The sequence below is a fragment of the Heteronotia binoei genome, chromosome 1 (genome assembly GCF_032191835.1).
Source record: "Heteronotia binoei isolate CCM8104 ecotype False Entrance Well chromosome 1, APGP_CSIRO_Hbin_v1, whole genome shotgun sequence".
In the NCBI taxonomy this organism is placed as follows: Eukaryota; Metazoa; Chordata; class Lepidosauria; order Squamata; family Gekkonidae; genus Heteronotia; species Heteronotia binoei.
The window spans coordinates 3,646,982-3,674,920 of NC_083223.1; the positions used below are offsets into that span (position 1 = coordinate 3,646,982).

A 27,939-nucleotide genomic window follows, 5' to 3' on the forward strand; every position below is an offset into this window, starting at 1 on the left:
TCTCTCTTCAGGGTTACAAAATTTAGTTACTTATCAGAAAAAATTTCAATCAGTCTGGTTTCAGATAATTCAGTTTCTTCCAAAGAAAGAAATTCTGTCATCTAATCTTTTGTTTCAGGAGCTAGTATTTTTTAAAAAAAGGATAAATTACTTTTAAATGATAATAGATTAAAGTTCAATGAACAGGGGAATAATGGAATATCGAATTATAGGAAATGAAATTTTGCTTAGGGTTTTAGATGGGTTGTAATTTTGTTTCAGATTTCATATTTTTTTTCATTTCATTTGATTTATATCCCGCCCTACTCCACCGAGGCGGGCTCAGAACATAGAAGTTCTAACAATAGAATTGAAGAATTAAAATACATAATCAAAGATTTCAGGTTTTCACGGCTGGTAACATCATTAGGGTTTGTAGAATCTTTCGGGATCAAGTGCCGTGTTCTACTGGAGAAAGTTTTCCTTCCAGACGTTGTGGCACATCCACAAACCAATTGCCCTTTCATCACACCCCCTCCCGCCTACAAATAGCAGCTCTCCAGCAGCCCTGGCCCCATTCAATGCACAGCAGCCAAGAAGGTCTGAGCGCCTGCTCCGGCTGCAATGCCACTGAGGATGTTCTCCGCAGCTGAGAACGAAACGTCTGGAAGGAAAACTTTCTCCAGTAGAACATGGCACTTGATCCCGAAAGATTCTACAAACCCTAAAAATACATAATAATTTTCATAATTAAAACAACTAAAATATCAATCGATCAATGTCAGTGTGCTATCTTACAATCTTCCTTCAGAATATTTCAATGTATTTCAATATTATTCTTTGTGTTACTAATAGTATCTTTGGTGTTACTGATGTTTCAAATAAATAATAATAAAAGAATTAACGTTCTGCACACAGCACATTTTATTATTATAACCAGACCCAAATCTGAAGTCAATCTGGTAGACAGGGGAATTTGGAGTGCTTTCCAGTATTTAATGCTTAGCATTGAAGCATTTAAAACATTTTCTAAAGCAGAACAATCACTTTTGGCAAGGTTTCATAATTTTTTACATAAACACACGCCGGCTAATATTTGACCTCTTTTAAGTGATACATATTGGAAGTCCTTTTTGACGCTGAATTGCTAAGCTCTTTGACGCATCAACACATATCTTGGGACTGCTCTCATGATGTCCATGTGCACTTTATATAATCTCCGTTTCGCATCTACAGGTGGCTTTGCAACCTCTGCGCACCATTTTCTTCCGGCACGAGAAGGTTTGCACCATCTCCTTGCAGTTGAGAATAATATCCATATACTTACAGGGGTTGGCTGAAAGGAACCGAATTAACAGGAAATTAGATAGGAAAGACAGAGAACCAGCCAGTATATAAAGAGATGGGGGTAGGGGGCAGGGCTTTTTTTTGGTAGCAGGAACTCCTTTGCATATTAGGCTGCACCCCACTCCCAGGGCCAGCTCGCCCACGAGGTAAATTTGGCATTTGCCTAGGGCGCTAGGTGGGGAGCGCCAAACTGGGCTCTCCCCCCTACTGGAACCCAAGACAAATGCCTAATTGCCCTGGGACAGATAGGTAGGGGTGGTGGGGAGGCCACCACCTCCACATTGGCATGGGCAGGTCACCTCTCCCTGCCCCCCTCCCGGCGCCCCCCTCCCGAAGTGCTCAGATGACAGCCTCATGCTTTCCAACTTCAGGGGGCATCAGAATACTGTTCTCTTCATAGAGAGCAGAATGAGGCTTCGTTCCCCCTTCCCTTCCTGTTCTAGAAGGGAGGGGTGAGAGCAAAGCCTCTTCCTGAGAGACGAGTCTATTGCGATGCTAGCCGAAGTAAGTAAGTACAAGGTTGGTGTCGCTACTATGAGTGGGGGGTGGGACAGGACCGGCAAGTAGGCCACCTTCCACTCCCTCCCTGTGCTCAGAGTAATGACACCAGCCATCACAATAGACCCGTCTCTCAGGTAGAAGCTTCGCTCTCACCCCTCCCTTCTGGAACAGGAAGGAAGGAGTGAGAGCAAAGCCGCTTCCTGAGAGAACAGGAAGGGAGGAGTGAGAGCAAAGCCTCTTCCTGAGAAAACAGGAAGTGAGGGAAGAGCAAAGCCTCTTTCTGAGAGAACAGGAAAGGAGGAGTGAGAGCGAAGCCTCTTCCTGAGAGAACAGGAAAGGAGTGGAGAGCGAAGCCTCTTCCTGAGATAACAGGAAGGGAGGGAAGAGTGAAGCCTCTTCCTGAGAGAACAGGAAGGGAGGGGAGAGCGAAGCCTCTTCCTGAGAGAACAGGAACGCAGGAGTGAGAGCGAAGCCTCTTCCAGAGAGAAAGGAAGGGAGGGGAGAGTGAACCCTCTTCCTGAGAGATCAGAAAGGGAGGAGTGAGAGTGAAGCCTCTCCCTGAGAGAACAGGAAGGGAGGAGTGAGAGTGAGGCCTCATCCTGAGAGAACAGGAAGGGAGGAGTGAGAGCGAAGCCTCTTCGGGGGGGGGGGAGAGGCACGTAGGCCACTTTCTGCTCCCTCCCTGTGATCAGAGTAATGACACCAGCCTTCACAATAGACCCGTCTCTCAGGAAGAGGCTTTGCTCTCACCCCTCCTTTCTGGAACAGAAAGGAAGGAGTGAGAGCGAAGCCGCTTCCTGAGGGAACAGGAAGGGAGGAGTGAGAGCGAAGGCTCTTCCTGAGAGAACAGGAAGGGAGGGGAAAGCGAAGCCTCTTCCTGAGAGAACAGGAACGCAGGAGTGAGAGTGAAGCCTCTTCCTGAGAGAACGAGAAGGGAGGGAAGAGCGAAGCCTCTTCCTGAGAGAACAGGAAAGGAAGAGTGAGAGCGAAGCCTCTTCCTGAGAGAACAGGAAGGGAGGAGAGAGCGAAGCCTCTTCCAGAGAGAACAGGAAGGGAAGAGTGAAAGCGAAGCCTCTTCCTGAGATAACAGGAAAGGAGGAGTGAGAGTGAAGCCTCTTCCTGAGCGAACAGGAAGGGAGGGGAGACTGAAGCCTCTTCCTGAGATAACAGGAAGGGAGGAGTGAGAGCGAAGCCTCTTCCTGAGAGAACAGGAAGGGAGGGGAGAGCGAAACCTCTTCCTGAGATAACAGGAAGGGAGGGAAGAGTGAAGCCTCTTCCTGATAGAACAGGAAGGGAGGGGAGTGCGAAGCCTCTTCCTGAGAGAACAGAAAGGGAGGGGAAAGCGAAGCCTGTTCCTGAAAGAACAGGAATGCAGGAGTGAGACCGAAGCCTCTTCCTGAGAGAACAGGAATGGAGGAGTGAGACCGAAGCCTCTTCCTGAGAGAACAGGAAGGGAGGGGAGAGCGAAGCCTCTTCCTGAGAGAACAGGAAGGGAGGGGAGAGCGAAGCCTCTTCCTGAGAGAACAGGAAGGGAGGGGAGAGCGAAGCATCTTCCTGAGAGAACAGGAAGGGCGGGGAGAGTGAAGCCTCTTCCTGAGAGAACAGGAAGGGGGATGAGAGCGAAGCCTCTTCCTGAGAGAACAGGAAGGGGGATGAGAGCGAAGCACCTTCCTGAGAGAACAGGAAGGGAGGGAAGAGTGAAGCCTCTTCCTGAGAGAACAGGAAGGGAGGAGTGAGAGCGAAGCCTCTTCCTGAGAGAACAGGAAGGGAGGGGAGTGCGAAGCCTCTTCCTGAGAGAACAGGAATGCAGGAGTGAGAACGAAGCCGCTTCCTGAGAGAACAGGAAGGGAGGAGTGAGAGCGAAGCCTCTTCCTGAGAGAAAAGGAAGGGACGGTAGAGTGAAGCCTCTTCCTGAGAGATCAGGAAGGGAGGAATGAGAGCAAAGCCTCTTCGGGGGGGGGGGGGTAGGAGCGGCAAGTAGGCCACCTTTTCCTCCCTCCCTGTGATCAGAGTAATGACACCAGCCTTCAAAATAGACCCGTCTCTCAGGAAGAGGCTTCGCTCTCACCGCTCCCTTCTGGAACAGGAAGGAAGGAGTGAGAGCGAAGCCGCTTCCTGAGAGAACAGGAAGGGAGGAGTGAGAGCGAAGCCTCTTCCTGAGAGAACAGGAAGGGAGGGAAGAGCGAAGCCTCTCCCTGAGAAAACAGGAAGGGAGGAGTGAGAGCGAAGCCTCTTCCTGAGAGAACAGGAAGGAAGAGGAGAGTGAAGCCTCTTCCTGAGAGAACAGGAAAGGAGGAGTGAGAGCGAAACCTCTTCCTGAGAGAACAGGAAGGGAGGGGAGAGCGAAGCCTCTTCCTGAGATAACAGGAAGGGAGGGAAGAGTGAAGCCTCTTCCTGAGAGAACAGGAAGGGAGGAGTGAAAGCGAACCCTCTTCCTGAGAGAACAGGAAGGGAGGGGAATGCGAAGCCTCTTCCTGAGAGAACAGGAATGCAGGAGTGAGAGTGAACCCTCTCCCTGAGAGATCAGGAAGGGAGGAGTGAGAGCAAAGCCTCTTCCTGAGAGAACAGGAAGGGGGATGAGAGCGAAGCACCTTCCTGAGAGAACAGGAAGGGAGGGAAGAGTGAAGCCTCTTCCTGAGAGAACAGGAAGGGAGGAGTGAGAGCGAAGCCTCTTCCTGAGAGAACAGGAAGGGAGGGGAGTGCGAAGCCTCTTCCTGAGAGAACAGGAATGCAGGAGTGAGAACGAAGCCGCTTCCTGAGAGAACAGGAAGGGAGGAGTGAGAGCAAAGCCTCTTCCTGAGAGAAAAGGAAGGGACGGTAGAGTGAAGCCTCTTCCTGAGAGATCAGGAAGGGAGGAATGAGAGCAAAGCCTCTTCGGGGGGGGGGGGGGTAGGAGCGGCAAGTAGGCCACCTTTTCCTCCCTCCCTGTGATCAGAGTAATGACACCAGCCTTCAAAATAGACCCGTCTCTCAGGAAGAGGCTTCGCTCTCACCGCTCCCTTCTGGAACAGGAAGGAAGGAGTGAGAGCGAAGCCGCTTCCTGAGAGAACAGGAAGGGAGGAGTGAGAGCGAAGCCTCTTCCTGAGAGAACAGGAAGAGAGGGAAGAGCGAAGCCTCTCCCTGAGAAAACAGGAAGGGAGGAGTGAGAGCGAAGCCTCTTCCTGAGAGAACAGGAAGGGAGGGGAGTGCGAAGCCTCTTCCTGAGAGAACAGGAATGCAGGAGTGAGAACGAAGCCGCTTCCTGAGAGAACAGGAAGGGAGGAGTGAGAGCGAAGCCTCTTCCTGAGAGAAAAGGAAGGGACGGTAGAGTGAAGCCTCTTCCTGAGAGATCAGGAAGGGAGGAGTGAGAGTGAAGAATCTCCCTGAGAGAATAGGAAGGGAGGAGTGAGAGTGAAGCCTCATCCTGAGAGAACAGGAAGGGAGGAATGAGAGCAAAGCCTCTTTGGGGGGGGGGGGGGGTAGGAGCGGCAAGTAGGCCACCTTTTCCTCCCTCCCTGTGATCAGAGTAATGACACCAGCCTTCAAAATAGACCCGTCTCTCAGGAAGAGGCTTCGCTCTCACCGCTCCCTTCTGGAACAGGAAGGAAGGAGTGAGAGCGAAGCCGCTTCCTGAGAGAACAGGAAGGGAGGAGTGAGAGCGAAGCCTCTTCCTGAGAGAACAGGAAGAGAGGGAAGAGCGAAGCCTCTCCCTGAGAAAACAGGAAGGGAGGAGTGAGAGCGAAGCCTCTTCCTGAGAGAACAGGAAGGAAGAGGAGAGTGAAGTCTCTTCCTGAGAGAACAGGAAAGGAGGAGTGAGAGCGAAACCTCTTCCTGAGAGAACAGGAAGGGAGGGGAGAGCGAAGCCTCTTCCTGAGATAACAGGAAGGGAGGGAAGAGTGAAGCCTCTTCCTGAGAGAACAGGAAGGGAGGAGTGAGAGCGAACCCTCTCCCTGAGAGAACAGGAAGGGAGGGGAGAGGGAAGCCTCTTCCTGAGAGAACAGGAAGGGAGGGGAGAGCGAAGCCTCTTCCTGAGGGAACAAGAAGGGAGGGGAGAGGGAAGCCTCTTCCTGAGAGAACAGGAAGGGAGGGGAGAGCGAAGCCTCTTCCTGAGGGAACAAGAAGGGAGGGGAGAGCGAAGCCTCTTCCTGGGAGAACAGGAAGGGAGGAGTGAGAGTGAAGCCTCTTTCTGAGAAAAAAGGAATGCAGGAGTGAGAGCGAAGCCTCTTTCTGAGAGAACAGGAAGGGAGGGGAGAGCGAAGCCTCGTTCTGCTCTCTATTAAGAGAGCACTATTCTGAAGCCCCCTGAATCCGGTAAACACAAGGCTGGCATCTGAGTGCACCGGGTGGTGGGGGCAGGCAGAGTGGAGCGAAATGTGCCGCTGCATTGCAGCACCACAGGAAAAATTAGAGGGGGTTTGCCTGGGAGTGCGCAGGCAGTAAGTCTTTCTGGGGCGCCATGTGCTTTTGGGCCAGCCCTTACCCCCCCCCCTCCCTCCCAATGAAGGACCCTGTGGTAAGAGTCCTTTAAGCTTTTGGAGGATTGGCTACATCAGGGGTGTGTGGCCTCGTATACAAAGGAGTTCTGCTACCAAAAAAAAAAAAAAGCCCCAGTAGGAAGGTTGGTAACTCTCCCAGACTTCATTTTGCCATGACCTGAATAGTCTGATCTCCTCAGATCTTGGAATCTAAGCAGGGTCAGCCCTAGCTAGTAATTGGATGGGAGACTTCCCCGGAATCCCCTGGCTGTGACTCAGAGGCAAGCAGCCAATGGCAAACCACCTCTGAACATGTCTTGACATGAAACCCCCAGCAGGGGTCGCCGTAAGTCATCTCTGTCTTGATAATGCCGAAAAGAGTCCAGTGGCACCTTGATGGTGAGCACATTTTATCGTAGCATAGACTTTCGAGAAAACACAGCTCTCTTTGTCACATGGGTGGAGGGTAATGCATCCTCCATGCATCCAATGTCGGAAGCTGCGTTTCTCGAAAGCTTGCGCTTCAATAAAAAGTGCTACTGGGCTCATTCCGAGTTTGCAGAACAGACTACCACAGCTAACTCCTCTGCATCTGACGCAGAGCACTGTGTTTCTCAAAAGCTTAGGCTACAATGAAATTAGTTCGTCTTAAAGGTGCTACTGGGCTCTTGACTATTTTTCAGCAACAGATTTATACGTCTGACTCCTCTGGATCTTTGATAATATCACTGTCTCCAGGCCTTAAATTCAGCAGGAGCTCACAGGAGCGCAGCTCCTGAACCTTTCTGACGGTTCCCCCTCCTCCTCCTCCCCACCTACCTTGTCCAATGAATAGTAGGTGCAGCTGCATAACAATCCCTAGATTAGGAGAGCGGGCAGCCAGCCAGCCACCAGGGGCTTTGCCACGCCCCCAGCAGTCCCCATTAACCCCTGGAGAAGCCCACCCCACCCTTTCTCCACTTCTTATGTGATTTCGGGTGGCTTCCTTGCCTTTTGACTGGGGGGGGGGGCAGCCCAGGAGAGCCCCAGGCAAACGAGGTCTGCTTGGGCTGGCTGGATCTCTACCCAGTCCAAGGAGGCTTCGCTTGCCCGGGGCTCTCCTTTCTTCCATCAAGTTGCTTTTGGCTGGGAGGGGGGTGGCATATACTAATGAGATATGCTAATGAGCTCAGCCACCTATTTTTCTACAAAGCAGCCCCTGGCTGTCTCTCAGAAAAATAGCGATCCATTCGGGTCAGACCTTAATTTGGAAAGCCAGGTAAGCCTGATCTTGTCAGATCCCAGAAGCTAAACAGGGTTGGCCCTGGGTAGTGTTTGGATGGGAAGCCTTCAAGTAGGAGTGGAATTCTAGCAGGAGCTCCTTTGCATATTAGACCACACACCCCTGATGTAGCCAATCCTCCAAGAGCTTACAAGGTTCTTTTCTGTAGACTCTTGGAGGATTGGCTACATCAGGAAGGTGTGGCCTAATATGCAAAGGAGCTCCTGCTAGAATTCCACCGCTGCCTTCAAGGAATACCACACTGCATTCCTTGGCTGCGATCAGACCCTCTAAATAATGCACTTTGAATTCACTTTCAATGCACTTTCCAATTGGATTTGGCCAGTTCACAGAGTAAAATCCAGTTGAAAAGCGCATTGAAAGTGGATTGAAAGTGCATTATTTTGTGTTTGTGATCACAGCCCTTGAGCAACAACACACACAAACAAAAATCCTATTCATCTGACGTGCAGAAAGAAAAGGCCCAGCAGGGCCTCATTTGCATATTAGGCCACACCCCCTGATGTCACCATTGTTTCACATAGGGCATTTTGTAGAAAAAGCCAAGCAAGAATTCATTTGCATACTAGGCCATACCCCTGGACACCAAGACAGCCAGAACTGCGTTCCTGTGCATTCCTGCTCAACCCCCCCCCCCCCCCTGGAAATGGCCAAACTGTGGGGTTTCCTAACTTTTATGAACTGAAACTGTGGAATTCTCTCATCAAACAATTGCAAAGCAAATATCGCATCATAACAATAACATTGGGCAGCAATAAGTCTACAAAGAAGAATGGGATGGCAAGATCTGCCACCGATTCTGTCATCACTTGCTGAATATATTGTGACTACATTAGAAGAGGAGTGACATTATCAAGAGAACAAAGTGGGAGTCAAGTGGCACCTTTAAGACCAACCAAGTTTTATCCAGAATGTAAGCTTTCGTATGCACGCATACTTCTTCAGACAAGGGGATAGGTACAGCGGGCTGAAATGCATATAGCTGGTGGGTTGAGTGTAAACTGATACAAAGTTAGGATCAAATGGCAGAATAGTGTAATAAACTGGAAGGCCATTGATTCTGGATAGCAATAAAAGGTAATGAAAGTTGCCTGTTAATTGCTGTTGATGCAAATCTAGTCCACCTAAATTAGGTGAACAAGAGGACTACAAAATACATGTCCTTTTGTTTTACCTAGACTTGCATCAACAGCAATTAACAGGCAACCTTTGTTACCTCTTATTGCTATCCAGACCAAATGGTCTTCCAATTTATTACACTATTCTGCCATTTGATCCTAATTAGATAGATAGATAGATAGATAGATAGATAGATAGATAGATAGATAGATAGATAGATAGATAGATAGATAGATAGATAGATAGATAGATAGATAGATAGATAGATAGATAGATAGATGATATAGGTAGTCCCCTGTGCAAGCACCAGTTGTTTCCAACTCTGGGGTGACGTTGCTTTCACAATGTTTTCATGGCAGACTTTTTTACGGGGTGGTTTGCCATTGTCTTCCTCAGTCATCTACACTTTCCCTCCAGCAAGCTGGGGACTCATTTCACCAACCTCGGAAGGATGGAAGGCTGAGTCAGCCTCAAGCCGGCTACCTGAACCCAGCTTTTGCTGGGATCTCAGGTCGTAACCCACCAGCAACATGTATTTCAGCCCACTGTACCCCATCCCCTCTCAGCCCACTGTACCCCATCCCCTCATGCATACAAAAGCTTATATTCTGAATAAAACATTGTTGGTCTTAAAGGTGACACTTGATTCCTACTTTGTTCTACAGACCAGCATGGCTGCCACTTGGATCTATTATCAAGAGAAGGTGATTGTATTGAAAGTAACTTACTGCAGAGTTTATCCTCACAGTTGTTAGGGCAGTCTCCACAAGGTGGGCCTTCTTTGTAGGGTTTTGGAATTTGGTTCATGAGGTTCCCTCTGAAATCGATGAACAACGCAGTACATGTTAGCATCCAAATTTTATTGTTTACTTTATTTTATTATTTAATTTTATTAATATCTATTCCGCTCAGGGTCGTATTACAACAGATTTAAACCATAGTGATAAAACAGTTAGCAACTGACAACAATTTCACAATTTAAAATTTCACAGTTTAAAAATGAATAGGGCTTGGCTTCCAGTCCTGAAAAACACAAAATGCCCTAACAACTTACAACAGCACTACAGATAAGATTAGAATTTCAGTAGCCAATCCATATAGAAAAGAACCCCTTTCAGGTAAGCTCCTCCATTAACATGTCACAGCCCAGGAAGCTCCCACAAGATAATGACTCAGCCCTACCCCACCTGTCTGAGGAGATATCAATGACCTGCCTACCAACTTCTTCTCAATTTGACTCAGAGAGAACTCCAGTTTTCTCAGTCACACCTCTGAGGATGCCAGTCACAGTCGCTGGCGAAACGTCAGGTCTCACAATGCCAAGGCCACGGCCAGGGTCGGTGCGAGGCTTTCTGGCACCCTACGCAAATCACCCACTAGTGCCCCCCACCTATTATTTAAAAATATAGGGATATTGAAGAGCGCCAAACTTGAAACTTTTCACATTTTTAATTTACTGATTTTTAATTTTTTTTAAAGTGATGTTATAAAAAAATGTGAGAATAAGTGCTTGCCGGCCATGTTAGGAAGGAGGGTGGCAGGATAGGATGAGGTGGGAGGCCAAGTCACACATTGGGGAGAGCGGGGTGGCTTGGCTTTGTTGAGGGCAGCTCGGTGATGGGAGAGGACAAGGGGACAGTGGTCAGGAGCCAGAGTCATGCATCAGGGAGGGAGGCGTCCTCTAGGCCAGGTGGCGCCCTAGGCAATTGCCTACTTTGCCTACTCCCACGCACCAGCCCTGGCCACGACCCTACAGCCAGGAAAATCTACAACAACTAATGAACTCCAGCCGTGGAAAGCCATCGACAACATATTTCACAATACAGTTATTTATAAAAATAAAATGGGGACTGACTGGCATAGCTTGGGAAACAATCCCAAATTGGCCCATTCAATATCCTGTTCAGGTATGTTCAGTCCAGTGGGACTGACTTCCGTGCAAGAGTTGAAGAAGAAGAATTGCAGATTTGTACCCCACCCTTCTCTCTGAATCAGAGACTCAGAGCGGCTTACAATCTCCTATATCTTCTCCCCCCACAACAGACACCCTGTGAGGCGAGTGGGGCTGAGAGGGCTCTCACAGCAGCTGCCCTATCAAGGAGAACCTCTGCCAGAGCTATGGCTGACCCAAGGCCATTGCAGCAGGTGCAAGTGGAGGAGTGGGAACCCGGTTCTCCCAGATAAGAGTCCACACACTTAACCACTACACCAAACTGGTTCTTCCAATTGCAGAGTTACATAGCTTGAGAGTGTTGACTCAGTGCAAATTATTTTCTCACTTGATTTTTAAAAAAAATACTGCATATCACTTGCAGGAAAAGATTTTCATGCATGTAATTGTAGCAGATGTACACGGCAATCTATACACTATATAACAGGGGTGAGAAACTCATTTGTTAGGAGGGCCGGATCTGACATAAATGACACCTTGTTGGGCCGGGCCACATTGGGCCGGGCCATATGTGTACCTATTTAAGATTAGGTAGCTTGCTGGGGGGAAAGTGTAGATGACTGGAGAAGGCAATGGCAAACCATCCCGTAAAAAGTTTGCCGTGAAAACGTTGTGAAAGCAACGTCACCCCAGAGTCAAAAACGACTGGTGCTTGCATAGGGGACTACCTTTACCTTTTCAGCAGAGATACAAACTTTATAAAGGACACAAACACAATTAAAGGTTTAATTTTTTACCAACTTAAAACATGCTTAAAAAATTAGCACTCATTGGTCATAAAGGTGCATTCTTTGCGTTTCTCCCATGGGATCCAGAGAACTGGGCAAAGGAAACTCTGGCTCTTTCCTTCCCAAGAAGGGGGAGGACCCTCAGCCAATAGAAGGAAGAGAGGTTTGGCTGAGTAGCTCTGCTGTGCGATTGAGAGAGCCTGGCAAAGCAAGCTCTGCCTCCCCGCACCTTCCTCCATGGCTAAAGATTTTTATTTTTTTAAAACAAGCTTAAAATAAAACATGCTTAAGACATTAGCACTCGGTCTTAAAGATGCTTTCTTTGTATTTTTCCCGTGGGATCCAGGGAACTGGGCACAGGAAGCTCTGGCTTTTTCCCTCCCTCCCTCCCAGTTTGGTGAGCCAGTTTGATGTAGTAGTAGTTAATGTTTGATGTAGTTTACGGGGTGGTTTGCTATTGCCTTCCCCAGTCATCTACACTTTCCCCCCAGCAAACTGGGTACTCGTTTTACTGACCTCAGAAAGAAGGAAGGATGAGCCAACCTCGAGCCGGCTACCTGAACCTTTCTGCTGGGATCGAACCCAGGTCGTGAGCAGAGTTTAGGATTGCAGTACTGCAGCTTTACCACTCTGTGCCATGGGGCTCAGTCATACACATTAGGGAATCTTTTATAGCTTAATCTGCCCAGCTATGCAGTATCTGCTTTGGTTTGGGATAAAATCTAATTGACCGATTCCTCACTAGCAGTTGCTCTGCCCTTAGACTTCTGCTTTCCCCATTCTCAAGCAATCAATTCCCCACCACTCGCTGTGCAGGCGCATTTTGATTTTCGGCTTACTCCAATTTCCCTCGCGGCTTCCTGCTCTTCTTTTTTAGAGATCCAGAAGCCGCGAGGGAAATTGGAAGGAGATGCAAATCAAATTTCACTTGCACAGCAACTGGTGGGGAATTGATTTCTGGAGCTGGGGAAAGCAGAAGCCAAGGGGTAGTGCAACTGCTTAGTGAGGAATCGGTCAGTTAAACAGTCAGCGTTGTTATGGGGTATGGAGCAACAAGCGAAAAGCAGTTTTCCCCCTCCCACAAGAGTAACTCCATTCCTCTTCTTGGCCAGCAGATTGGCCAGTGCTTTCCTTTGAGTACCTGGATCTGTTTCTCTTCCCTTAGTATAGACAGAGCAGCTCTGGGACACATCTGTGTGAGTCTCTGTGGCTGTAGACCTTCAGAACAGAGTGGATTGAGAACATTTTATGCAGAGTTTAGACTTACCCTGGGCAGTAGTGGCATACGTACACAAAAGGGAAAGTAATTTCGGGGCAATACGCAACTGCACATCCAATCCTGTAGGAGTTATACCAAATAAGCTGTGAATGTAAGAGGGGGAAAACAGCATTAAAGAAGGGGACTCTAAACTATTCTCTATCAGGGGTGTGGAACTCATTAGTGATGAGGGCTGGAACTGACATAAATCAGACCTTGTCGGGACAGGTAGGGGCGGCCCAATGCCCCATGGTGCCCTAGGCAGACTCGCTGCCTGGCACCCCCCAAAAAACACCCCTACGCCTCCCCCCCACATCTCCGTGCCCCCTGCACCTCCTTCCCACCATGCCTTCTCCTCCTCCCCCTCCCTTCCCCACCCTATGTTGATTTCAGTGTCGGAACTGGCTGTCAAAGCTCCCCCCCTCGCGGATCACTCGTTCAGTGGGTAAAACCACTCCATGGGGCCTCGCTCGCAATCTGTCAGGACCAGCATCCTGAAAGGGCGACCCTGCTACTGCTGACTCCTCCCCACTTCCTGGATAGGAGAGGAGTCTGCAGGGCCGCCCATTTAAGATGTAGTTTGATGTAGTTTACAGGGTGGTTTGCCATTGCCTTCCCCAGTCATCTACACTTTCCCCCCAGCAAGCCGGGTACTCATTTGATCAACCTCAGAAGGATGGAAGACTGAGTCTAGAGAAAGGAAAGGAAAGGTCCCCTGTGCAAGCACCAGTCGTTTCCGACTCTGGGGTGACGTTGCTTTCACAACGTTTTCACGGCAGACTTTTTACGGGGTGGTTTGCCATTGCCTTCCCCAGTCATCTACACTTTCCCCCCAGAAAGCTGGGGACTCATTTGACCAACCTTGGAAGGATGGAAGGCTGAGTCTAGAGAAAGGAAAGGAAAGGTCCCCTGTGCAAGCAGCAGTCGTTTCCGACTCTGGGGTGACGCTGCTTTCACAACGTTTTCACAGCAGACGTTTTACGGGGTGGTTTGCCATTGCCTTCCCCAGTCATCTACACTTTCCCCCCAGCAAACTGGGCACTCGTTTTACTGACCTCAAAAAAAAGGAAGGTTGAGCCAACCTTGAGCCGGCTACCTGAACCCTATTTATTAGATTATTTTTTTAGTCGGCACTCACCCAAAGGGTCTCCTGGCAACTTACAACATTAAAACTAACAAAGTAAAAACAACATAAAAACAAATAATATAGCTATTACCATTAAAATATTAAAATACGTGGCTATCGCCATACCACTATTACCATTAAAACATTGCCATTAAAATATTAAAATAAATATTGCCATTAAAATACGTGGCTATCACCATACCACCATATCACCATTAAAACACTCCAAACGTGTACTAACTATCCAGGAGCAAGGGTGTGACCAGTACGATTGAACTCTGAATGAAGTTCTGGCCCATCACGTTTCAAGGGACCATGCTCCTTTTAAATGCCTTCCCTCCACTGGAAATAATGACGGGGGCACCTTTTGGGGGGGCTCATAGAAGTGAACCCCCTGGTCCATTCTTTTTTAAGCTTGGGAGTTGTTGTTTTTTTAAGAGAGGCACCAGATGTTATGTGGAAAATTTTGTGCCTCTGCTTCAAAAAACAACTCCTGTAGAGCCACAGATACCCAAGGATCAATTCTCCATCATACTCTAAGGCAGGGGTGGCCAACGGTAGCTCTCCAGATTTTTTTTTTGCCTACAACTTCCATCAGCCCCAGCCATTCACCATGCTGGCTGGGGGTGATGGGAGTTGTAGACAAAAAAAAATTTGGAGAGCTACCGTTGGCCACCCCTGCTCTAAGGGGATCTGTCTCCATAGGGAATAATGGAGTGCTCAGGGGACTTTTCCTCCCCTCCTTCCTGCTTTCTGACAACCCTAAAGTGGCGGGAGGGCCTCCAAAGCAGGGGGTCCCCTGCCCCAAACTGGGGATTGGCAACCGTAGCAGTAGTCCAATCTGCAAGTGACCATTGAATGGATCAATGAACGGGGCAAGGTCTGACTTGGCCTGTGGCAAATATCTCCTTAGAAGAAGACATTGGATTTATATTCTGTCCTCCACTCAGAGTCTCAAAGCAGCTCACAATCTCCTTTATCTTCTCCTCCCTTTACCTTCTCCTCTTCTCCCTAATATGCAAATGAATTCCTGTTGGGCTTTAAAATAAAAAAGCCCTGTGCAATACAATGGTGATGTCAGAGGGCGAAGCCTAATATGCAAATAAGTTCCTGCTGGACTTTTTCCTACCAAAAAAGTCCTGGTGATAGCCATGGTTGACCCAAGGCTATTCCAGCAGCTGCAAGTGGAGGAGGGGGGAATCAAACCCGGTTCTACCAGATAAGAGAGCTCTGGCTGACCCAAGGCCATTCCAGCAGGTGCCAGTGGAGGAGTGGGGAATCAAACCCGGTTCTCCCAGATAAGATAGCTATGGCTAACCCAAGGCCATTCCAGCAGGTGCAAGTGGAGGAGTGGGGAATCAAGCCCGGTTCTCCCAGATAGGAGAGCTCTGGCTGACCCAAGGCCATTCCAGCAGGTGCAAGTGGAGGAGGGGGGAATCAAACCCGGTTCTACCAGATAAGAGAGCTCTGGCTGACCAAAGGCCATTCCAGCAGGTGCAAGTGGAGGAGTGAGGAATCAAACCCGGTTCTCACAGATTAGAGAGCTCTGGCTGACCCAAGGCCATTCCAGCAGCTGCAAGTGGAGGAGTGGGGAATCAAACCCGGTTCTCACAGATAAGAGAGCTCTGGCTGACCCAAGGCCATTCCAGCAGGTGCAAGTGGAGGAGTGGGGAATCAAACCTGGTTCTCCCAGATAAGAGAGCTCTGGCTGACCCAAGGCCATTCCAGCAGCTGCAAGTGGAGGAGTGGGGAATCCAACCCGGTTCTCCCAGATAAGAGAGCTCTGGCTGACCCAAGGCCATTCCAGCAGCTGCAAGTGGAGGAGTGGGGAATCCAACCCGGTTCTCCCAGATAAGAGAGCTCTGGCTGACCCAAGGCCATGCCAGCAGCTGCAAGTGGAGGAGTGGGGAATCAAACCCGGTTCTCACAGATAAGAGAGCTCTGGCTGACCCAAGGCCATTCCAGCAGGTGCAAGTGGAGGAGTGGGGAATCAAACCTGGTTCTCCCAGATAAGAGAGCTCTGGCTGACCCAAGGCCATTCCAGCAGGTGCAAGTGGAGGAGTGGGGAATCCAACCCGGTTCTCCCAGATAAGAGAGCTCTGGCTGACCCAAGGCCATTCCAGCAGCTGCAAGTGGAGGAGTGGGGAATCAAACCCGGTTCTCCCAGATAAGAGTCTGCACACTTAACCACTACACCAAACTGGCTACAAACTGGCTCTATAACTCTAGGTTAGGAGTGGCCAAACGGTGGCTCGGGAGCCACATGTGGCTCTTTCACACATATTGTGTCGCTCTTGAAGCCCTCATCGACTGGCTTGGAGAAGGCATTCCTCTCTCTAAATCACTTCTCCAAGACAGCTGGTAGTTTGGAACATGCATCCAAAATTAAAGTTGCTTTCTTTCCACCCCTCCTTCCCTACTCCCTTCATTGCTTTGCCTTCCTTCCTTCCTTCCTTCCTTCCTTCCTTCCTTCCTTCCTTCCTTCCTTCCTTCCTTCCTTCCTTCCTTCCTTCCTTCCTTCCTTCCTTCCTTCCTTCCTTCCCGTGCTGCGGCTCTCAAACATCTGACATTTATTTTCTGTGGCTCTTACGTTAAGCAGCTTTGGCCACCCCTGCTCCAAGCATTATTGGATGAAGTTGATTTTCTAAACCTATTTCAGTCTGGGGGGGCGGGGTTGGAGAGGAGACAGCTTGATCTGTCGGAGGACCTTTGCTGGGTTCATACCTGAGTGTAGGCAAATATGTTTTTTCTGGGGTCAGTCGCCCCAACACCATACTTGAAATATTCTTTTCCATTCATCCAGAGGTTGATGATCTCGGGCCACATTGTGACACGATTGGAGTGAAATATAGTCTCGCCGCACGATGTGTCTGTAAAAAAAAAGTAGAAATATAGCCGCTTCTAAGGATCCAACGTCAAAACTGATGAATTCCGTGAAATTAAGAAGATGAGGAGCGGGATATTGGATTTATATCCACGCCGAATCTCAGAGCGGCTCACAATCTCCTTTATCTTACTCCCCCCACAACAGGCACCCTGTGAGGTGGGTGGTGCTGAGAGAGCTCTCACAGAAGCTGCCCTTTCAGGCAAAAGCTCTGCGAGAGCTCTGGCTGACCCAAGGCCATTCCAGCAGGTGCAAGCGGAGGAGTGGGGAATCAAACCTGATTCTCCCAGGTAAGAGTCCACACACAACCACTACACCAACACTAAATTGACCCAAACATTCATTCCACTGTGGACATTAGCCCCAAGATTACCAAAATTGAGGGATGCAGTGAAATTTAAGACTAGATATTAAGTCAACAGTGTGTGTTTGATACAGCACTGGATATATCCAAGGAAATGTCTATTCCTCAATGCCTACTTTGTTACAGAACTGGATTGTGCAGGAGCACTTGATGAATATGTTTAGACTTAGCTATCCTTTTAATCTTTTCTCCATGATACATATTCAAGAATAGCTTTCATATTAAGCTCAACTTCCCTGGGGAATAAAGTCATGAAAACATGCCTTGTTCCTGCTAAATGTGCAGATTAATCTCTCGTTATGATGTAGATTAAATTTAGGAATGTGCATGGCTTTGTTTTTGTAGCAGAAACTCCTTTGCATATTAGGTCACACACTGCAATGCAGCCAATCCTCCTGGAGTTTACAGTAGGCCCTCTACTAAAAGCCCTGTAAGCTCTTGGAGAATGGGCTACACCAGGGGGGCATGGCCTAATATGCAAAGGAGTTCCTGCTACAAAAAAAAGGCCCTGGGAATGTGGAAACCAGTCTGTCAGGGAACGTACTCCTATTTCCATTGTGTTTAGATGAACATATGAATATATGAAGCTGCCTTAGACTGAATCAGACCCTCTGTCCATCAAAGTCAGTATTGTCTACTCAGACTGGCAGCGGCTCTCCAGGATGTCTAGCTGAGGTTTTTCATGCCTATTTGCCTGGACCCTTTTTAGTTGGAGATGCTAGGGATTGAACCTGGGACCTTCTGCTTCCCAAGCAGATGCTCTACCACTGAGCCACAGCCCCATTCATGGCTCTCCAGGGTCTCAAGCTGAGGTTTTTCACGCCTATTTGCCTGGACCCTTTTAGGGTTGCCAAGTCCAATTTAAGAAATATCTGGGGACTTTGGGGATGGAGCCAGGAGACTTTGGGGGTGGAGCCAAGATCAAGGCTGTGACAAGCATAATTGAACTCCAAAGGGAGTTCTGGCCATCACATTTAAAGGGACAGCACACCTTTTCAATGCCTTCCTTCTATAGGAAATAATGAAGGATAGGGGTACCTTCTTTTGGGGCTCATAGAATTGGACCCACTGGTACAATCTTTTTGAAACTTGGGGGGTATTCTGGGGAGAGGCACTAGATGCTATACTGAAAATTTGATGCCTCTACCTCAAAAAACAGGGGGCCCCCAGAGCCCCAGATACCCACAGATCAATTCTCCATGATTTTCTATGGGAATAAATCTCCATAGGGAATAACAGAGTTCCCCTCCCCTCCCCCCGCTTTCTGACGACCCTGAAGCGGGGGGGGGGGTCTCCAAACCGGGGGATCCCCTGCCCCCACCTGGGGATTGGCAACCCTAGACCCTTTTGAGTTGGAAATGCTGGGGATTGAACCTGGGACCTTCTGCTTACCAAGCAGATGCTCTGCCATCGTCCCTCCCCTATTCGGGAGAGAGATAAGCTGGTTTCCCAATTGCATCAAGAAAGAGATCCGGTTGGCTCCCCTCTGTGCCATCTTTTAGGCCTGCAAGAAAATGTCCAGAGACCTGACTAGAATGATGTTTCAATGTGCGTTACGTAAGGGGAGGGACGGTGGCTCAGTGGTAGAGCATCTGCTTGGGAAGCAGAAGGTCCCAGGTTCAATCCCCGGCATCTCCAACTAAAAAGGGTCCAGGCAAGTAGGCGTGAAAAACCTCAACTTGAGACCCTGGAGAGCCGCTGCCAGTCTGAGAAGACAATACTGACTTTGATGGACCGAGGGTCTGATTCAATCTAAGGCAGCTTCATATATTCATATCTACGTACAGTGGCAGACGGGGTCCAAAAATACTGGTTGCCAGGAGACAAAGGGGGCCCACCCACAACTCTAAGGCTATCATTTAATTTTTGTAAGAAATAAAATTTTCAAATATACAGAAGTGGGGCAAAAGGTACAATTGAAACATTTGCAAAATAAATGTATGTATATTTTAGTAATTACAGTGTACATCTATTGTACATACTACTGGGAGTATACAATAGATACTAAATGGAAATCCAGATTGCATTTTCTCCGGGGGAGCTGATCTCTGCCAGCTGGAGATCAGTTGGAAAAGCGGGAGATCCCCAGGCCCCATCTGGAGGCTGGCAACCCTACCTGGCTTGCTGGCCTTTCGTAGGGCCTTCAAAACGGAGCTGTTCCGCCAGGTCTTTGGATGAGGCAGCGGGCATCTATTTATCAGTCGGTTGGCCTTCCCCCCTACTGCTCTTCTGCTCTACTGCCCTGTGATGCTATATTGCGGTACTATTTTGTGCTATGCACCTTGCTGTCATGCCCTCTTGCTGAATCATCTTGCTGCACTTTGATGAATGTTGTAATTGGTTGTGATTTTATTTCTATTTGCTGTACTCCACTCTAAGCCCCCAATGGGGGAATGGGCAGAATATAAATAAGAACATAAGCACATAAGAGAAGCCATGTTGGATCAGGCCAATAGCCAATCCAGTCCAACACTCATAAGAACATAAGAGAAGCCCTGTTGGATCAGGCCATTGGCCCATCCAGCCCAGCACTCATAAGAACATAAGAGAAGCCATGTTGGATCAGGCCAATAGCCCATCCAATCCAACACTCATAAGAACATAAGAGAAGCCCTGTTGGATCAGGCCAATGGCCCATCCAGTCCAACACTCATAAGAACATAAGAGAAGCCCTGTTGGATCAGGCCAATGGCCCATCCAGCCCAGCACTCAGAAGAACATAAGAGAAGCCATGTTGGATCAGGCCAATGGCCCATCCAGTCCAACACTCTGTGTCACATAAGAGAAGCCCTGTTGGATCAGGCCAATGGCCCATCCAGTCCAACACTGTGTCACATAAGAACATAAGAGAAGCCATGTTGGATCAGGCCAATGGCCCATCCAGTCCAACACTCATAAGAACATAAGAGAAACCCTGTTGGATCAGGCCAATGGCCCATCCAGCCCAGCACTCATAAGAACATAAGAGAAGCCCTGTTGGATCAGGCCAATGGCCCATCCAGTCCAACACTCATAAGAACATAAGAGAAGCCCTGTTGGATCAGGCCAATGGCCCATCCAGCCCAGCACTCAGAAGAACATAAGAGAAGCCCTGTTGGATCAGGCCAATGGCCCATCCAGTCCAACATTCATAAGAACATAAGAGAAGCCCTGTTGGATCAGGCCAATGGCCCATCCAGCCCAGCACTCAGAAGAACATAAGAGAAGCCATGTTGGATCAGGCCAATGGCCCATCCAGTCCAGCACTCATAAGAACATAAGAGAAGCCATGTTGGATCAGGCCAATGGCCCATCCAGTCCAACACTCTGTGTCACATAAGAACATAAGAGAAGCCATGTTGGATCAGGCCAGTGGCCCATCCAGTCCAACACTCTGTGTCACATAAGAACATAAGAGAAGCCATGTTGGATCAGGCCAATGGCCCATCCAGTCCAACACTCTGTGTCACATAAGAACATAAGAGAAGCCATGTTGGATCAGGCCAGTGGCCCATCCAGTCCAACACTCTGTGTCACATAAGAACATAAGAGAAGCCCTGTTGGATCAGGCCAATGGCCCATCCAGTCCAGCACTCTGTGTCACATAAGAACATAAGAGAAGCCCTGTTGGATCAGGCCAATGGCCCATCCAGCCCAGCACTCAGAAGAACATAAGAGAAGCCATGTTGGATCAGGCCAATGGCCCATCCAGTCCAGCACTCATAAGAACATAAGAGAAGCCATGTTGGATCAGGCCAGTGGCCCATCCAGTCCAACACTGTGTCACATAAGAACATAAGAGAAGCCCTGTTGGATCAGGCCAATGGCCCATCCAGTCCAACATTCATAAGAACATAAGAGAAGCCCTGTTGGATCAGGCCAATGGCCCATCCAGCCCAGCACTCAGAAGAACATAAGAGAAGCCATGTTGGATCAGGCCAATGGCCCATCCAGTCCAGCACTCATAAGAACATAAGAGAAGCCATGTTGGATCAGGCCAATGGCCCATCCAGTCCAACACTCTGTGTCACATAAGAACATAAGAGAAGCCATGTTGGATCAGGCCAATGGCCCATCCAGTCCAACACTCTGTGTCACATAAGAACATAAGAGAAGCCATGTTGGATCAGGCCAATGGCCCATCCAGTCCAACACTCTGTGTCACATAAGAACATAAGAGAAGCCATGTTGGATCAGGCCAGTGGCCCATCCAGTCCAACACTCTGTGTCACATAAGAACATAAGAGAAGCCCTGTTGGATCAGGCCAATGGCCCATCCAGTCCAACACTCTGTGTCACATAAGAACATAAGAGAAGCCATGTTGGATCAGGCCAGTGGCCCATCCAGTCCAACACTCTGTGTCACATAAGAACATAAGGGAAGCCCTGTTGGATCAGGCCAATGGCCCATCCAGTCCAACACTCTGTGTCATACAGTGGCCAAAAAAATCATACACACACACACACACACTGTGGCTAATAGCCACTGATGGACCTCTGCTCCATATTTTTATCTAACCCCCTCAAATAAACAAATAATAACAATAACAACAACAATAAAATGCAACATAAATTTTAGTGGCATTACAGTAGTAATATTGGGATGTCTATTATATTTTCAAGCTACTAAAAGGGCATTAGCATTTTTAACATATTGTCTAAAGTTTAAGGGGAGCCGCTTCATCAGGGGCCCATGCCATTGGGCAAGCTGACCCCCTGGCCAGTCTGCCACTGGTTACATGTTTAAATTAAACCTTTGAGAAGCTAATGCCCTCATTTTAGCCCAGAGCTAACATTACAATAGACTCTTCTTTATTGCACTTCACACCTATTGACAGGCATCAAGCTACTATTCCAACTTATATTGCCTTCTTGTTGTTTCAGCCCAGTCGACACAAACTGACAATCACCAGACCCCAACGTGTGATTTTTTTAATCTGCTAAAAAAATTTCCATGATTTTGCATACTATTCCACTGTCCACTTTCTCTGTATTTAGGACTGCTTGCCATTCCATGCTATTGTCTGACGAAGTGTGCTTCTAGCACACAAAAGCTGACATTCTGAATAAAACTCTGTCGTTCTCGGAGGTGCGCTTGACTCCTGCTTTGCTCTACTGCTTCAGGCCAACACAGCTGCCCCCCTGGACCTGATTGTGCTGTACATCACACAATTTGAGAAACAGATTGGAAAACGTGTGCTGCCTCAGAAACTATATGGGGCTATTGAAACCCCCGCCAACCTATTGGCTGGCTTGGAGAAGCCAGCTAGCAGCATGCAGAAAGGATTTAAAGTTAAAGTTGCTTTCTGCCCACCTCTCCCTCCCCTCACTTATCTTCCTCCCTTCCTTCTTCCCTCCCTCCCTCCCTCCCTTCCTTCCTGTCTTGCAGCTGTCAAAAATCTGGCATTTATTCTATGCGGCTCTTATGTTAAACAAGTTTGGCAAACCCTTCCATATCATGGGGCAAGGTGGTTGGATGGTTGATTTGCTGTGTGATTTGTGAAACCATTCTTTCTCTTCACTTTACTTACTAAACAGTTTTCGGCTGTCGTCTGGACTGCTTGCCAGAACGCATTGCTCTGCCCATTGGTAAGCATTCTTAGCAACTGTGTCGTCCCATACCTTCATAAAGGGGGGGAAAAGGAGGAAACGAATGTTATTCAGACCATGACCACGACTGTGGGGCAATGTAGTTTTTTGTAGTTCCTGCCACTAAAAAAGCCCTGCTTTCAACCACATCCAGAATCGTATCTTACCATTTTCAGCATATTGGAAGCAGTGGGCTGAACCTGTCTCCTGACTTCGTTGTGTTGATCAACAATGATCTTCTGTGCCTCTGGAGAGAGTTCAGTCATGATATTCTCGTCTTCCTCCTCCTCCTCCTCCTCCTCCTCTTCCTAAAAAGAAGCAAATTATGCTGTAGATTTCTATGAGTGGAAAAACAGTACTACTTCTGTTTACTGTGTGCCTAACACAAAGTCATAATGCTGGAGAGAGCTTGTGTCTCGACATACCATTAGGTACTGCTATGTAAAAGATATGTGCCACCTTCCATTTTTTAAAAAGAAAATGTAAGTCTCTAGACCCTTTCCCTTTTGGAGACATGCCTTGTTCCCTATACGTCTGGAAGAAAAGGAGCTAGAGGGAGGGAAGGAAGGAAGGAAGGAAGAAAGAAAGGAAGGAAGGAAGGAAGGAAGGAAGGAAGGAAGGAAGGAAGGAAGGAAGGAAGGAAGGAAGGAAGGAAGGAAGGAAGGAGGGAGGGAGGGAGGGAAGGAAGGAAGGAAGGAAGGAAGGAAGGAAGGAAGGAAGGAAGGAAGGAAGGAAGGAAGGAAGGAAGGAAGGAAGGAAGGAAGGAAGGAGAGAAGGAAGGAAGGAGAGAAGGAAGGAAGGAAGGAAGGAAGGAAGGAAGGAAGGAAGGAAGGAGGGAAGGAAGGAAGGAGGGAAGGAAGGAAGGAAGGAGGGAGGGAAAAGGAAGGAAGGAAGGAAGGAAGGAAGGAAGGAGGAAGGAAGGAAGGAGAGAAGGAAGGAAGGAGGGAAGGAAGGAAGGAGAGAAGGAAGGAAGGAAGAAGGAAGGAAGGAAGGAAGGAAGGAAGGAAGGAAGGAAGAAAGAAAGAAAGAAAGAAAGAAAGAAAGAAAGAAAGAAAGAAAGAAAGAAAGAAAGAAAGAAAGAAAGAAAGAAAGAAAGAAAGAAAGAAAGAAAGAAAGAAAGAAATCAGGGAACCTGATACAAATATCGCTATAACGGTATGTCGATATAATGCCATTAAATTGCTGATTTCCCCCAGATTTTCCTTGTCACACAGCAACCATCTGGCCTCTGCTGCCATCTTTTCCAATCTTTCCATCTTGAGCAGATTCGGGAAAGATCAGAGAAAATGTGGGGAAAGAGTGAGAGGTGCATTCATGAATGCTCCGCAATGCTGTGGGGAAGCAGGGGGGGGGGTTCTTTGCTCTGCATCAAATTCAATGCATCAAACTCAGTGCAAATAACCTGCGTGGAAAGATGTACGCTCAGTGTCACCAACGTTTCCTACAGCTATAGAATGACCATCGTGATCAGGAACTGAGCTAATGCTTCTTTGACAGCCCATAGTTTTTATCAGGGCATTTTTTTTAATAGAAAAAGCCCAGCAAGGACTTCTTTGCATATTAGGCCACACACCCTTTCACCAAGCCAGCACATCCCTGTGCGTTCCTGCTAAAAAAAACCCCCACCCAAAAAAGCCCTTTTATCTCTGTTGGCATGATTCAGATGAGGCTCACAGTAGTTTTGTGTTGGTCTTTCAGTACATATGACTGATACATATTGACAGGGGTCATTTAGTAGAAAAAGAGGCACCGGAGCTCATTAGCACAACTCATTTGCATATACCACGCACCCCTGACGTCACCAGAAGGTGGACTAAATAATATCCGCTCAGCATCTACCTTCAAATGCTTCTTGAATTCGAATTGTCATCATAAAATCTTACTCCCCTCGTACTTTTAAAATAATTCTCCTACGTGGCCGCAGTGTAGGGAACCCCCGCCCGGAACCCCCCAGTCCGGGCAGGGGTTCCCTCACCCCGAAGGTTCCCAAGCCACCGACCCACATCGGGCCAGTGGGGGGAACCTCCCCCAATGTCATCGGCACAATGACATGACCCGGAAGTGACATTATCGCGCGGGCAATGTCAGGCGGTGACCACTCTAGGCATTTCCAGGAAAACTCTATGGTTTTCCTGGATGCTCTAGCCATTTGAGAGGTGAAACTCTATGGTACCACAGAGTTTTCCCCTCCCAAATGGCTAGAGTGTCCAGGAAAACCATAGTTTTCCTGGAAACACCTAAAGAGGCCGCACACGGGGGTGTACGGTGTGATGACGTCACTTCGGGGTCTCCCAGAAGTCCCCCACCAGGGAGCAGAGGGTGCTGGCAACCCTACTGCCGTGGCGTGAAGAAAATGTCCATCTGTCTGCTTGATATGTTTTGGTTCGTTTCCCATTTTTCTGTGAGGGAAAATATTAGAAAGTTTGTCAAACTGTAGAGTTCAGTAGAATTCTCACAAGCGGTTTGAACAATGGAGCCCAGAAACATTTTTTTTGGGGGGGGGGGGCGGAGGGATTAAGAAAGAAAGAGCACAAGAAAATGTAGAGGTTCCAGAGCTCTGCTCCTGTGAGCTCCTGCCCAAAATGAGGCCTGCATACTGCCCCTGTTAAGGGGATTTTACTCTTAGGACTGAAACTGAAAGGTCTATATTTGCAATATTATTTGCTGTATATGTAATGCCGCTGACATACGGCCAGATATATTCGTGGCCTTTCAAAAAATTGTGTCATTCATTTCCAGATTGGAACATTCCATTTTGGGTCCTATAGTAATCGCTTAGTGATTTATAAGTATAATGGGACTTTGCTGTAATTGTCCTCTGAAGAAGGCCTCTGCAGTCCGAAATGTGTCAGGTCTTTCAGGGCTTTTTCTTTGTAGCATGCCAGGCCACACACCCCTGATGTAGCCAATCCTCCTGGAGCTGACAGGGCTCTTCTTACTGGACCTACTGCAAGCTCTAGGAGGATTGGCTACATCAGGGGTGTGTGGCCTGATATGCCAAGGAGCTCCTGCTAGAATTCCACCCCTGTAGCCAATCCTCCAAGAGCTTATAGGGCTCTTCGTACAGGGCCTACTGTAAGCTCCAGGAGGATTGGCTACATCAGGGGTGTGTGGCCTAATATGCAAAGGAGCTTCTGCTAGAATTCCACCCCTGTAGCCAATCCTTCAAGAGCTTACAGGGCTCTTCTTACAGGGCCTACTGTAAGCTCCAGGAGGATTGGCTACATCAGGGGTGTGTGGCCTAATATGCAAAGGAGCTCCTGCTAGAATTCCACCCCTGTAGCCAATCCTCCAAGAGCTTACAGGGCTCTTCGTACAGGGCCTACTGTAAGCTCCAGGAGGATTGGCTACATCAGGGGTGTGTGGCCTAATATGCAAAGGAGCTTCTGCTAGAATTCCACCCCTGTAGCCAATCCTTCAAGAGCTTACAGGGCTCTTCTTACAGGGCCTACTGTAAGCTCCAGGAGGATTGGCTACATCAGGGGTGTGTGGCCTAATATGCAAAGGAGCTCCTGCTAGAATTCCACCCCTGTAGCCAATCCTTCAAGAGCTTACAGGGCTCTTCGTACAGGGCCTACTGTAAGCTCCAGGAAGATTGGCTACATCAGAGGTGTGTGGCCTAATATGCAAAGGAGCTCCTGCTCCCCCCCCAAAAAAGCTCCAGTTCTTTCATGTGTGTTCATCATTTAGATGACTTTATGAGGCTTCATTCAAGCCCCTACGTTTCTATACGTATTTTGTAATAAACTAGAGTTGCCATGTCCCCTGCTTCCTATTGTACCATAGAGTTTTCCCTCCCAAATGGCTAGAGTGTCCGGGAAAACCATAGAGCGGCCCTGCATGCGCGTCACCATTCTGACGACGTCACTTCCGGGTGTGATCATTGCGCCAGTGATGTAGGCAGAGGTTGAGAACCTCCTGAGCAGGAGAATCCTTGGTAGCCCTATAATAAACTGACATACTTTTGTCTATAGCTATTGATGTTTTTAACCTTTGGCCCCTTAGAGAAGAAGAAGAAGAAGAAGAAGAAGAAGAAGAAGAAGAAGAAGAAGAAGAAGAAGAAGAAGAAGAAGAAGAAGAAGAAGAAGAAGAAGAAGAAGAAGATATTGGATTTATATCCCGCCCTCCACTCCGAAGAGGCTCAGAGCGGCCCACAATCTCCTTTACCTTCCTCCCCCACAACAGACACCCTGTGAGGTGGGTGGGGCTGAGAGGGCTCTCACAGCAGCTGCCCTTTCAAGGACAACTCCTTTGAGAGCCATGCCTGACCCAAGGCCATTCCAGCAGGTGCAAGTGGAGGAGTGGGGAATCAAACCCGGTTCTCCCAGATAAGAGTCTGCACACTTAACCACTACACCAAACTGGCTCTCCTTCCTGAACTTCCTTTGGAGATTTTTGCTTGGTTGGTCTTTCATAGTGGTCTGGTTGCCGCATTTGAACACAGTCCAAACGTTGGGGGTGCTTAAACTCACGCTGCCTTCCTTTTGCCAAATGGAGCGATCGAGCTGCTGGCACATCCCACCGAGTTAAGTTCTCCTGGTGAGTTCTGGGATTTCCTGGTTTGGGGAATGTAACGCCACTTTTGCTCTTTGGCGTGAATGTGTTGGCATGGAAGACTCTTTACTGAGCCACCGTTCCGAAAATAAATCATCGGGTGCAATCACACGCGGGATTTGGCCCCCGGCAGTCTCTTGGCTTTCAAAAAGCCACTCCAAGAAGAGACTCCAAACACACTGCACCTGCAATAGGTGCGGGCTGTACATGCATTTAAAGGAGCATTCGCACTGTTCCTGAACGTGCAGGGGCATGTGCATGGTGCGCTCTGACCATTCAGACAGCAGGGAAATGTGCCATGCACGCGCTTCAGCGGTTTGCTACTGGGAAGTACCAGCAGCTGTTTGTTCTGGTCGTTGCCCATCCTATGATGAGGAAAGGGCAGGCGGGATGGGGCGGGAGGGGGTCAGATGTGTGTATGTGGATGCACACATTAGATCTGGGGACAGGGGTGGGGGAGGCTATGGCAGATCAAATCTGCCATGTGATCGCGCCCACTGTGCCAACACAGTGAATCGCTGTGCTCATCTGAAGGAGAACTAACCCTGGGTTGGGCATAGGAGACAGTGAAAAGCATGTGAAGACAGTTTGCCTAGAGAAGGGGTGGCCAGACTTGCTTAACATAACAACCACATAGAATAAATGTCAGATGTTTGAGAGCTGTAAGACGTGAACGTTTGAGGGAGGAAGGAAGAAGAAGAAGAAGAAGAAGAAGAAGAAGAAGAAGAAGAAGAAGAAGAAGAAGAAGAAGAAGAAGAAGAAGAAGAAGATGATGATGATGATGATGATGATGATGATATTGGATTTATATCCCGCCCTCCACT

The 27,939-nt window shown here is 48.3% G+C and overlaps 1 protein-coding gene across 1 annotated transcript; it reads right to left on the reverse strand.

The window, feature by feature from the left end:
- Positions 1 to 1,187: 1,187 nt before the first annotated feature.
- On the reverse strand, positions 1,188 to 27,375 carry LOC132585471 (serotriflin-like). Its single transcript, XM_060257403.1, has 7 exons — positions 27,301 to 27,375; positions 22,729 to 22,869; positions 22,504 to 22,594; positions 16,470 to 16,615; positions 12,629 to 12,723; positions 9,411 to 9,499; positions 1,188 to 1,315 (listed from the first exon to the last, which is right to left on the reverse strand). The coding sequence occupies exons 1-7, from the start codon at positions 27,373 to 27,375 to the stop codon at positions 1,188 to 1,190; spliced, it is 765 nt and encodes a 254-aa protein (XP_060113386.1).
- Between the last annotated feature and the right edge of the window lie 564 nt (positions 27,376 to 27,939).

Excerpts from the sequence above, each read along its gene's own strand:
- LOC132585471 (XM_060257403.1), bottom strand. The coding sequence starts at position 27,375 with ATGCACATGCCCCTGCACGTTCAGGAACAGTGCGAATGCTCCTTTAAA. Across the intron at positions 22,870-27,300 it reads ACAGCCCGCACCTATTGCAG|GAAGAGGAGGAGGAGGAGGA; the intron begins GTGCAGTGTGTT and ends GCTTCTTTTTAG. Across the intron at positions 16,616-22,503 it reads CGACAGCCGAAAACTGTTTA|ACACATCGTGCGGCGAGACT; the intron begins GTAAGTAAAGTG and ends TTTTTTTTACAG.